The sequence below is a fragment of the Nicotiana tomentosiformis genome, chromosome 8, assembly GCF_000390325.3.
Source record: "Nicotiana tomentosiformis chromosome 8, ASM39032v3, whole genome shotgun sequence".
Taxonomy (NCBI): Eukaryota; Viridiplantae; Streptophyta; class Magnoliopsida; order Solanales; family Solanaceae; genus Nicotiana; species Nicotiana tomentosiformis.
Genome location: NC_090819.1, coordinates 48,102,464 through 48,115,210, shown reverse-complemented (window position 1 = coordinate 48,115,210; position 12,747 = coordinate 48,102,464). Strand labels below are relative to the sequence as shown.

The 12,747-nt window shown below is 38.6% G+C and overlaps 1 protein-coding gene across 1 annotated transcript; it reads right to left on the bottom strand.

Moving 5' to 3' along the window:
* Positions 1-7,762: 7,762 nt before the first annotated feature.
* On the bottom strand, positions 7,763-8,782 carry LOC138897430 (uncharacterized). Its single transcript, XM_070183399.1, has 2 exons — positions 8,603-8,782; positions 7,763-8,395 (listed from the first exon to the last, which is right to left on the bottom strand). The coding sequence occupies exons 1-2, from the start codon at positions 8,780-8,782 to the stop codon at positions 7,763-7,765; spliced, it is 813 nt and encodes a 270-aa protein (XP_070039500.1).
* Positions 8,783-12,747: the final 3,965 nt, after the last annotated feature.

Sequence of the window (12,747 nt, the reverse complement as noted above, 5' to 3'; positions counted from 1 at the left end):
GGAGTCATGAGAACATATGATTCTAAGTATCAGAGATATGACTTTTGACAAACAATATTCATAAACGCAAACCAGTGTAGTACCACAGTAAGGTCAGAATTGTGACACATAAGTGCAAACACACAATCTTTCAACTAAAGTCATGTTATAGTGTGTGAAATTAACCAAATTCACAATGGGAGGTGTGGATGCAGGTGCAAAAGTTTTATAACATAACAATAGAAGTCTCACATAACTAAAACAGTAACCAGATGGCAAGTGTCAGTACTCACAATAGAATTTTATCCAAATCAAGTTATGTTTAGTCATGAATGCAAGTTCCCTAATACATTAACAAGGTTAATTGCATGGTTTTAAGCCATCACATAGGGTACATAGAGATCATTCTACTACAATGATATGATCAGGCTGCTATATAAGGTCTAACAAGTTAGCATGAAAGGTATGAACTGAATCAGAACAACAGAACATTGCAAGTATCAAATGGCTTAGTATTGCTAAGTATTAACAGTGTTCTCAAGAAAGATTTTAGCATCCTAATTTTATCTCAACTACTTGGTTAGCAGAAAATAATACATATAATATCATCAACATAGGATCTAGATCAATGAAACTTTAATAGGGTCTAATAATAGCCACATATGGACCACTGAATATGCAGAATAAGCAAGTTATCAACTACAAATTTATCAGCTAGTTATCAGATAAAATACATAGGCTTCATGAAAAATATTTTTAGGAACAATACAATATCACAACCATGAGGACCAAGTAAATCTAGAGGTACATAAACAAAAGGGTAGTTCAAGAACATCACTCAGCTGGCTCAGCTAACATGATAAAGCTCATATGATTTTTACTTTACTAACAGAGTCCAACTATATACAGAATCAATATGGAGATTACTTTAACTAGTCATAGAGGCTTAGCCACAAGAACATCACTTAGAATAGATGCATTTTTATTAATTAGATGGTAAGAATAAAATTCGATAGCATAGGTTTGAGGAATAAAGAGATTGCCTCGGTGAAAGTACTATGGTGAAACCAACAAGTTGAAGAGGCCACCTGGGATGCAGAGGAAGAGATGAAGCAGAAATACCCTCACTTGTTTGTGTAACCATATCGTTGTGTTTTAGAAGAATGTTAGGAGTTTACATTCCATGAATTATGTTCAACTTGTACAATTTATGTTAAGATGATCCTTTTTGGTAATATAATGCTTATGAGGTTATGGTTGGTATTGTTTTCATGCTACGTTACATCATTGGATTCTGAACATGATGTTAGGATTGATTTCTGGGGCTCTCTAATAGGTGGATAGGCCCAAATACAAGGAAGACTCTACCGAAATTTTTGAAAATTTAAGGAGTTAGTTAAATTTGGGACTTCTGGTGTGTGAATGAAGAGTTGAGTCATATTGGGTGTCTATGTAGAACTTTGACCCTCATTCGAGGACAAATAATCCTAAGCGGGGGAGTATATAAGGCCCCGTAAAATTTTGCAAATAAATTTAAGATTTTATGATGCCGAAATAGGCAAATGTGTTGAAATGTTTTAGATGCGGTACAGACGTTTCGGAGTTGGTGGAAATTCTTACAGAATATCGCTTTTCTGCGGTCCATTATGCGATCGTAAAAATGCTCTGCTAGCCGCAGATTCTCCGCATAGTAGACCAGGTGAAGCATAATCTTGAGGGTTATTTCATGGTCAATTATGCGGCCGTATAATTATTTTGCGGGACGCACTTCCATCGCAGAACCAGCATAAGGATTTTCTTGAGGGAGGATTCACGATCTATTTTGCTACCGTAGAAGTGGTCTACGAACCGTAGATCTGCGGCAGACTTGGGCATGCCAGCCCAGTTTTGGAGGACGATTCCACAGTCCCTTTCGCGGACTGCAGACCTGTTCTGCGGTGCATTCTACGATCATAGAATGGGTTCGGAGGGTCAATTTGATGTATTCTAAAATTCATCATCTTGTTCCATTCTATGAAAAGTACATGATTCGTTTTCTAATAAATGCTTTTCGGAGTATGGTTAGGTCACCGAGATGGGTCGGTTATATATGCCCTAACATGAAACTACACATGTCGGTGTACGAATTGATTGAGGGATAAATTCACTTTATATTATATTGAGATTATTCCCCTTAATTAGGATGAGTTTATAGTTGGCAAAGACCATGTCGACCCACACAGAATTATGGTAAGACGGCTTAGTCGATCGGGGAGAGATCAGACGTCATGCCGCGCACATGGTGGATTTGTATTCCTATGTCAATCCTCATACTTTGGGGTGAGATGGCTTAGCCGGTCGGGGAGTGACTGGACTCCATTCCATGTGCATGGTGGTGTATCGGTACTAAGGATCTCCCAACCAAAAATAAAAATGTTTACTTGAAGTTTTACTTTGTTCTAACTTGACATTTAAATATGATTGGTATGCTCATTGTTTTCATGTTTTTCTCCTTATGTTGGCATCCTATTTTCATGAGAGGTTATTTAGCTTTACATACTAGTACTAGTACTAACGTTCCATTTTCCGGGGACGCCACATCTTTGATGGATGCAGGTGGTTCCATAGCAGGCGGCATCGACCATTTCTAGCAGTACACTCTCTACTCAGTGAATTTTATTCAGTCTTATTCTACTTTGGGGCCTTATGTCACTTGGTATTGTACATTGTGTTTTGAGGTGTAGTCGGGGCCTTGTCACCTGCACTTTCATACTACTCTTCTGTTTTATTTGGAGGCTCCGTAGACATAGTGTGGGTTGTGTTTTGATTTGGAAAAAATAACTATAAATGTTGTAGTTACCAGATGTCCACTTTTAATATGAATGTGCAATCTTTTGGAAAATGTAAATGAAGCCCCCTTAAAGTAATGCAAGATGATGTTACACACTTATCCTCTTCACATGTTTTATCTCTTGTTATTGATTCCAAAAATAATTCTTAGGTAAGGTTGGGTAGAAGGAATCAAGTAGGGTGCTTGACTAGGATATCTCGGTTGAGCGTCGGTTGCGCTTCCCAAGGTCAGGGCGTGATAGGAACAGGGAAAATCAGGGAGTATTAGTGGACTAGCAAGAAAACCTGAAATTGAAATCCTTTTCTTACTTTCCTTTTGTGTTTCTGATAGTATTAGATGTGTGTTAGGTGATGACATTTAATGCCCCTTTTATAGTGGCATTCAAGACTTGGGATTCCGGTCAGATTTCAAATCGATAGTGGAAAATGATGATTACATAGATGATGATAGCAATAGAGGTGAAATTGGTGAAGAACAGAGGGGAAAAATAACACAGATTTACCTGGGCACAAGGAGATGGCCGTTGAAGGCGAAAATCCATCGGACAAAGCTCCAATGTTCAGAGCTCACTAAATTTGACCTCTACATTTGACCTCAAGACAAAGAATAATGATAATGAAGTCTAAGACACGGTCATGCATGCCATGAATTTGAAAGAACGATGGGAGAACAGATTGTTCTTTGTAGCACGATTTAGGTCTAGGGTTCAAATTAGAGCTTTTGAATTTGGGTGATGAAAACGGAAGTATCGGCATGATTCGCATATGTAGGGGTCACATTGGGTGATTTGGGGTTTGAATTTGTTACCTTACACAAATTTGTGCAAGGATTTGTGATTGACGGGGTTGATGGGGATGAAAGAAAAGAGAGAGATTTGAGAAAGAGAGGCGGACGGGTAGGGTTGAGAATGAATGAGGGTTTAGGGGTGTTTGGTTGGTTTAAGATGCACAAATGAATCTGGGCCTTTAGATCATTTGATCAACGACCCTAATATTTCATAGTATAAAATTTATAAAAGTTGTATTATGAGAAAAAGTGACCGTTGTTGGATCTTTGTGATCCAACAGTTGGAATGAGTTTTGGCAATGACTTTGAAATAAAAGAAAAATGAAGATTAATTATGGATCGTTGATACTTTGGATCAATGGTGTGCTTCTTTTGTGAGTACGGAAGATGGGTGATGTGACATTTGTTAATTGACTCGGATTGGGTGACAGAGATCGCCAACATAGGATAGAGGAGGTGGGTCTGGTCCGACTCAAGGCGTTTGGGCTCGTGTGTTTTGGGTTAAACAACTGAAATGGACTTTAACACATAGCCACATTGAGTATAATATGTTAATTGCACTTGAAGCATTTTGGCCGTTTAATCCCTTTTAAAATCAACTTAATCATACTTAATTAATCGTAATAAAATATAATCATCAAATATATTTTTAATTACTGTAATTAATTATTAATTGCTCTAATATTTCGTTTATTGAATTATTAAACTAATTTTGGCTAAATAAAGTAATAAAGACAGTATAGTTATAAATTAAAGGCTAATTCATTGAATTAATTATAAAACTTGATTATTAAAATATAAAGGTTATTTTAATAGTCCAAAACAGTAAGAGTAATTTATTTAATAATATTTAATATCAAATTGCTATTAATTCAACAATATTAATTATTTTTATCTTTTATATTTTAGAAAATTAGGTATTATTGATTAGAAAATATTTTACCACATTTATTGCTTGTTAATAAGCATAACTAATTTAATTTTAAAAGGGAGGGTCAAAATTGATCGTCAAGAGATGCCATTCTCTATCCGGAGACGATGAAAGAGTTTTTGGGCAAAGAAATTGCAGAGATGGTTCACGAGATTGGGAAAGATCATAATCTATGTGATTAGGGGCTGATTCTGGCTTTGAATCGCCTACATACCTCGGGCTTAACGAGGATTAGGCCTCATGTAGTTCTAGAATGGTGATTTGGAGAGGGCGCGCTTGTAGGAATTACCCCAGTATTGTGTTACGATGATACTGCAAGACGAAAGGATTTTGGAACCGAATGACTTCACGGATTGCATCTTGATTATGAGATTTGGAAGACTTGACGATTTTTGAGTCCTACTAATCAGATTGAGTTGGAGTTTGGATCCCTGGCTCGCTTATGAGTTTGGTGTCCCTCATAGCGGTGTAACTTGTTTCTTGCTTAGAAGACGTTCCATGTTGTAGTGTTTGATCCTGTAAAAAGGAAGATATGATGTAAATATGCAGGAATGATGATGCCTGGCTGCCGGCTAGCCGTAATTTGGGATCTTTGGGTGATGGGATGTTTCATTTTGAAATTTCCAAGCTCCGGAGTATTATTTGGGATGTCTAGGACGGGCCTTAAAATTTGACTTGATGGTTAGCCGGGTTGTGTACCATTCCGTAACTGTCAGAGCATTTGAATCTCCACATGATAGGAGTATCTCCGCTCGATGGGAGTAATTGACTTTGAATTTAGTATCTTCGCAGGATGGGAGTATCTTCGCGTGATGGGAGTAGTTGACTTTGAATGTTGGAATCTGCGATGTGGCAGAGTGATGGTGCGATATGTGCAAAGTGCTCCAGTTGGTAAACTGGACGGTTTGCTATGTGCAGGGCTCCGATTGGCGAGGCTAGCAGTTTGCTATATACAGGACTCCGATTAACGGGGCTGACGACATGATATGTACAAGCTGCTCTGATTGGTAGAGCATATGGCTTGCTATATACAAAGCTCCGATAGACGGGTCCGACGGCTCGATATGTACAAGATTCTCCAATTGGTAGAGCAAACAGATTAATATATATAGGGTGCTTCGATCGCATTGAAGAATTGATTCCGAATTACCTGCAAAGAATTGTTAATCCTTAACCATATGAGAAAATGAATAATAAAGGAGAGATAGGGGCTCATGCAATTGTAGCGGGTTCATCATTGTTCCTGGTGCGCTCTGGTGTCCCTTGATTCTTGTCGATATTGCGCTCAAACAAAACTTGTTAGTAGGGGAGGAGTGTTGATTTGTGTTGATCATAGACCTGGCCATGCCCCAGATGTGGTGGGTTACGCCACGATGTTTGGTGGGTGGAAGAGTAGGATTTCTAATATTATTTTGAAAAATCGTTTATGTTTATGGTAAACATTGTTATTCCGGATTATGACATGTTTAGTAGTTCCTTCTGATGCGAGTAACATTTCTGCATGGTTCGGTCCTAATGATGACGATCTTTAAGATATTCCACTGATGACGTAGCTTCTTGTCATCGCGATCATATCCTAATATAAACTAGTGTATAACAAAGGCTTTCCTAAGGTTATGACCGAACCTTTTCAGGTCATTTACATATCTGAGCGGAATCATGTCTGAACGTAGTTCGAGGATGATAAAATGCTAATATAAATTATGATGATCGAGACTGACTCAGGCAGCCTACGTATCCAAATGGAATCAGGTCAAGACGTAGTTCAGTTACAATATATACAAAGTGGTAAGAAATTTGAAATGAAGTGGCCGAGTCTGACTCAGAGTGCCTATGTATCCAAATGGAATCAGGCCAAAACATAGTTCGATTACAATTGATGGTTGAATCTGGCATGGATTACCTACGTATTCCGGCCAAAGAAAATCTAGTCGTGGCGTAGTTCCGAATACATACAAACTGATATTTGGATTATCTATTACAGGAGGGGGATTGTCATCAAATGTAGTATCTCTTGATTGTGTCTGCATTGATGGGCTGCGTGCTGACTCTGCAGTCCATTACTACTAGGATAAGTGCACCTCCTGACAATACTCGATGGACCAACACTAGTTGCCCGGGGGTGAACTGCCAAGGTTTCACTTTTCTATTGAACGCATATTGGCCATCCTATTTTGATAAGGCTGACCATTACAAACTGCGTTCATTATCTTTTAATCAATGAGCATGAGTTGTTCTTGCCTGACACGTGTCGATTCTGCATCATCTAGCTTGTCTTCCTGGATGACTCTCAAAGATGGTATCTCGACCTCTGCGGGTATCACATTTCTGTTCCATATACCAACTTGTATGGTGTTGCCCTAGTAGATGTTCTCGTAGTGGTGCGGTAACATAGTAAGGCAAAGGATAGCTTCATGTGCCATTGCTTGTGATTATCCACTATCTTTCGTAAGATCCTCTTAATATTTTTGTTGGCTGCTTCAACTGCTCCATTCATTTGTATCCTGTAGGCTGTGGAATTGTGGTGGACGATTCTGAATTTCTCGCGAATCTCCCTCATAAGATCGCTGTTGAGATTGGCTGCGTTGTCAGTTATGATTGACTCTAGAATTTCGAATCTGCAGACTATGTTGTTATGGACGAAATCTGCCACTACCTTCTTTGTGGCAGCCTTATATGTAGAGGCTTCGACCTATTTTGGGAAGTAGTCGATGGCTACCAAGACGAACCAATGCTCGTTCGATGCGGTGGGTTCTATAGGTCCAATCAAATCCATGCCCCAAGTGGCAAATGACCAAGGATAACCCAGTACATTTAACTCATTCAACAGCACCTGGATGAAATCCCTGTGAAGCTGACACTGGTGACACTTCTGCACATAGCGGATGCTATCACTTTCCATGGTCATCCAATTGTATCCGGCTCTCAAAAGCTTCTTGGCTAAGGTGAAACCGTTCATATATGGTCCGCACGTTCCTACGTGTATCTCTTCCAATTACCTTGTTGCTTCAGCAGCATCCACACACTTTAATAGTCCCAAATCCGGGTTTTTCTATACAATAATTCCCCGTTAACAAAAAAGTGATTCGCTAGTCTTCTCAATGCTCGCTTCTGACAGTTAGAGGCACTTTCTGTGTAATCTCTTACTAGGAAGAACCTTTTGTTGTCATGGTACCGAGGCTTACAATCTGGCTCTTCATCGACACGAAAACAGTGTTTGTGTTGATCTCGAACCTCTATCTGATTAGGTCAATGTAATTCTTGTCCGGATGGTGGATCATAGATGACAAAGTTGCAAGAGCATCGGCGAACTCATTCTGGATTTCGGGAACATGCTTGAACTCGATGTTGTTGAACTTCTTACACACCTCTTTCACGTCGTGCAAGTATGGAAGGATCTTGACATTCCTTGTGGTCCATTCACCCCGAACTTGGTGTATCAGCAAATCAGAATCTCCTATGACAAAAAGTTCATTGATGTTCATGGTAACTGCCCTCATAATCTCTAGGATGAAAGCCTCGTATTCCGCCATATTATTTGTGCAAGGGAACCTTATCTTAGCTGAAGCTGGATAATATTGTCCTGACTTAGAAATTAGCACTGCCCCAATTCTTACACCCTTGAAAATGGCCACTCTATCAAACAATATTCTACACCCTGGGTATGAATCTGTAATGTCCTCCTCTGCGAACAACACTTCTTTATCTGGAAAATATGTGGTAAGTGGCCAGTCAACCTTGTCCACCGGGTTTTCTACAAGATAATCATCCAATACTTGTCCTTTGATAGATTTTTGTGTCACGTACACAATGTCAAACTCGCTGAGAAGAAGTTGCCACTTGGCCAACTTTCCTGTAGGAATCGACTTCTGAAAGATGTACTTGAGCGGGTCGAGTCAGGATATTAGATATCTGTTATATGCCGATAAGTGGTGCCTTAACGTCTGAGCAATCCAGGTCAAAGCGCAGCAGGTCCAATCTAACAAGGTGTATTTGGCTTTGTATGGTGTGAACTTCTTGCTCAAGTAATAGATAGCTTTCTCCTTCTTTCCAGTCTCATCATGTTATCCCAATACACATCCAAATGCAAAATCCAAGACGGACAAGTATAGTTGTAGCAACTTCACAGGTTCCGGAGGGACTAACTCTGGTGGACTCAACAAATATTCTTTAATTCTGTTGAAAGCTTTTTGACATTCCTCTGTCCACTTTGTAGCGACATCCTTCTTCAACAACTTGAAAATCAGCTCACACATTACTGTTGACTAAGTTATGAACATGCTGATGTAGTTCAATCTTCTAAGGAAGCTCATCACGTCCTTCTTGATTTGGGTGGAGGAAAGTCTTGAATGGCCTTGATAGGATTCCTGGGGGTACTCTGAATGCACACTTCATAGGATTCAACTTCAAGCTATATCTCTGCAATCGTTCAAAGAACTTCTTTCAGTTGTTCAAATGATCTGCACTCTTCCGCGACTTGATGATGAATTCATCCACATATACTTCAATTTCCTTGTGGATCATGTCATGAAGGAGGGTCATCGTGGCCCTAATGTAGGTAGCCCCAACATTCTTGAGACCAAACGACATGACCCTGTAGCAATAGACTCCCCGCGGTGTGCTGTATGCTATTTTTTTATGTGTCTTCTTCATGTATTAGAATCCGGTGGCGTCTAGCAAAACAATCCACGAATGATTACAACTCATGTTTCACACAGTTGTCAATATGGATATGGATATTTGGCAGAGGAAAGTCCTCCTTGGGACCGGCTTTGTTGAGATCTCGGTAGTCTACACATATCTTGTTCTTCCCATCCTTCTTCGGTACCAGTACAATATTTGCCAACCATGTAGGATAATTGGTGACTCTCACCACATTTGCTTCTATCTACTTGTTGACTTCTTCTTTGATCCTTAGACTCAAATCTGGCTTGAATTTTCTGGGTTTCTACTTGACCGGTGGCCTGGCCGGATTTGTAGGCAATCGGTGCGAGACAGTTGCACCTTATTATGCATGAGTCAAGACAAGATTCAACTTGTGATTTCTCTGTTATTGGTGAAAGAGAGTCGCCACCTAGTATTTAAATATATATTAGGGTACCTATTTAATTATCAAAGTCATATTTTTTATTAGTTTGCTAACCGATGAATTTTTTGGGCAAGGGTTCTTGTTCTTCTAAGGGGAAGGTGTTAGGCATCCCATAAAATCTACCTAGGGTAGCTCCATAAGACTTAGACTAGGTTTAAAGGGTTAGTTTTTTATATTCTTCTTAATTAGTATTAGAGAGGCATGGCTTAATACTTATCTAAGTGAGAGTAGGATGTTAGAAGGGATCCGAAATTTAAAAAGGGGTATGAGTTTTAGAAAGAGTCTTGAAAACTACCATTTATGTAATTAAAAGAGTTCTAAAATTGAAAGGTTTGCATAAAACATGTGCAAAAACACTTTATTTTTTTAAATAATGGATGTTCATATAATTCTAAGATGTTATAAGAAAATGAGTCTAAGGTATACCTTGGCTTCTGAAATTACCTAAATCTTAGTGAGGGGATGTTTGAAAGCCTTGTTGGGAGGCTGCACCTAAGTTTTGAAAGAGTCAATTTCTTTTAAGAGGCTAGTCGTGCGATTCGTTTCTGGTTTTGAAAAAAAGGGAATGTCGCCTTGGCTAAGTTATTTTGATCTTCAAAATCATCATGAAAAAGTTAGTAAAAACTATCAGATTAACAACGTAAGCAGCACATGATTGATGAATTAAAAAGTTACTATTTAGTATTTATTTTAACCCTATGTTCTTTAAGGCTGGCCTAAGATATTTATGTAATTCAAAAGGTAAATCAAAATACTAAATAAAATATGAAGAGAGAAAATGTATATACATGTGAGAGCATATAAATAACAATATGTAATAAAGTAGTAAAAAGTAAGGAGTGACTCTGGTTTGGGCCTAAAAGAGGTAGGCCCAATAATCAGCGAGAATGGATAGCAACATGCTCCAGATTTTAGATGCATGACGCGGAGTTTAGGCCTGAGTTCCTTGGAAACTCAGCATGTCCAATAGTTGTACATGTTCAAAAGAAAGAGAGAAAGTCATTAGATACATATTCTATACACACAATCATAGATGAAATATGTGAGTTAATGACTTAAACAAAATATAGCAACTAACAATACTTAAATATTATGAAAGGTCATACTAATGTGGCGGTTATATATGGTAAAAGATTTACATTGAAAAGCTTTCATTGTCATTAAACACTAAATCCAAAAGGAGTATTGAATATAAATGAATTAGAGGATAAGGGTAGAGTTCCACTCAAGGTCAAAGCTGTCACGCCCCAAACTCGGGGAGCGCGACCGGCGCTCAACCGAGAGAACCCGGCCGATCAAGCCTATTAGATTTCCTTCTACCCAAACTCATTCATGAATAAAGAGGAGATGTACTCCATTAATCAAACACTGAAAAGATTTTATTAACAACTTCCTTTTCATTCCCATTAGCAGCTTCATTCATAATTTTCCAAAATATTATGAGTTTATAGGATTAATGAAAAATATGATTTCGAAATACCAACATTTCTAATTTAATTCCCCACATTAAATACCACCCCACAACTTGTCTACGGAGCCTCTAAGTACAATAGAAGAGAAATATGGAAATACCGGCAACAAGTCCCAGGCTATACCTCAACCACAAAGTAGATGAGAAACAAAAGATACATGACCCCGAAATGAAGTGGGGCTCACTAAGTCAGCTGAAAAGAGTGTACCGCTATCACTGACCAATACCGCCTGCTGTAGAACCACCTGCATCCATTAAAGATGCAACACTCCCGGCAAAAAGGACGTTAGTACCGTCGAATAGCACTAGTATGTATACCTAAAAGTCCTCTTTCAAAATAGAATGCCCATATAAGAAAAGGCAACACATAGAAACAGCAAGTCACAATCAACAATATCCAAATGTCCAGTTAAAACATATTAATTTTCAAAAGATGAACTTCATTTACAATTTTGTTTTGGTTGGGAGACCATTAGCACCGATATACCACTGTTCACAATATAACTATTCACAATACCAATGTTCACAATACCGATGTTCACAATACCAGTGTTCACAATACCGATGTTCACAATACCAATGTTCACAATATCAATGCCATCGTACTTTTAGCACGGAGTTCGATCACGACCCGACCGGCTAGGCTATCTCATTAGAGACATCAACCATAATTACTATCATTACCAATACCACCGTAATTTTAGCGCAGAGTTTGATCACGACCCGATCGGCTAGGCTATCTCCTTAGAGAATCAACCACAATTACTATCAATACCAATACCATCGTAATTTTAGCACGGAGTCCGATAACGACCCGATCGGCTAGGAGTCCGATCACGACCCGATCGGCTACGCTATCTCCTTAGAGAATCAACCACAACTACTATCAATACCAATACCACCGTAATTTTAGCACGAAGTCCGATCATGACCTGATCCGCTAGGGTATCTCCTTAGAGAATCAACCACAATTACTATCAATACCAATACCACCGTAATTTTAGCACGGAGTCCGATCACAACCCGATCGACTAGGCTGTCTTATTTGAAGACATCAACCAAAATCTCAATTTCAATTAAGAGGAATAATTTTATCACATCAATCTCATCCCAAATAAGGGGAATAATCACAATCCACCTCTACACCAGCACGTGTAATTTCAGGTGTGGGCATTATGACCCATCCTTCCTCGGTTTTGCTAATGATGCTCCCAAAATTTTTTTTTTTTTGATTTCATTTGCACACAAAGGTAACATAAATACAATTGTACTCACCTCAACATCTTTCACATTGTATAAATTCTCATTAGTATTTCCAGTCACTCACAACAACAATATTTCATTGGCTCATTTGTCCATTCACAAGATTCTTTATTCCTGGCACGATGGCCGTATTGCATATTCCACACTTTTACCTCATTCAATTTCAAAGATCTCCATCAAATATCAACATATAGAATATTCCATAAATTATATACTTCATATCCATTTGAAATGGGAACTTCAAACATAAATGGTTTCTTCCTAATGAATGAGGCATACCCACCAACAATAGAAACACACATGAAAAATCATATACAATCAATACACCATTTATTCTTGCAATACGCTTCCCCAAAAATGACAACGTACAATTTCAACACATGAGTATATAGAACTCG

Excerpts from the sequence above, each read along its gene's own strand:
- LOC138897430 (XM_070183399.1), bottom strand. The coding sequence starts at position 8,782 with ATGTGTGAGCTGATTTTCAAGTTGTTGAAGAAGGATGTCGCTACAAAG. Across the intron at positions 8,396-8,602 it reads TGGATTTTGCATTTGGATGT|AAGTCGATTCCTACAGGAAA; the intron begins GTATTGGGATAA and ends TACATCTTTCAG.